The 240-nt window shown below is 60.8% G+C and overlaps 1 protein-coding gene across 1 annotated transcript in view; it reads right to left on the bottom strand.

Moving 5' to 3' along the window:
- The window catches only part of LOC106896566 (E3 ubiquitin-protein ligase HUWE1-like), a gene marked incomplete at both ends in the record, with an annotated part of 26,785 nt that overhangs the window by 14,865 nt on the left and 11,680 nt on the right, over positions 1 to 240 (bottom strand). The window contains one exon of the mRNA XM_014956656.1: positions 31 to 171. Within this exon, the coding sequence (XP_014812142.1) occupies positions 31 to 171 (141 nt within the window). The remainder of the gene's footprint in view (positions 1 to 30; positions 172 to 240) is intronic.

The following is a 240-nucleotide window of genomic DNA, read 5'->3' on the forward strand; positions in this document are numbered from 1 at the left end:
TTTTGGGGTGCTCTGGGGGGTTGGTCTCACAGGCGGTTCTTCATCTCCTCGGGGGATTTGCGGTGCAGCTCCCGGTAGGAATCCTCGAAGACGTGGTCGCGCCGCACGTGGACGGCCATGTCCTCCTTCCGCAGCCCCTCGTCCAACCGCTCCAGCTCCTGACGGAAATATCTGGGGGGGGTTGGATGATGTGGGGGTCAAAAAAAGGGGGTGTCAGGGTTATCCCCCCCCCCAAAAAAA

Source organism: Calidris pugnax, unplaced genomic scaffold (genome assembly GCF_001431845.1).
Source record: "Calidris pugnax isolate Ruff unplaced genomic scaffold, ASM143184v1 scaffold350, whole genome shotgun sequence".
Taxonomy (NCBI): domain Eukaryota; kingdom Metazoa; phylum Chordata; class Aves; order Charadriiformes; family Scolopacidae; genus Calidris; species Calidris pugnax.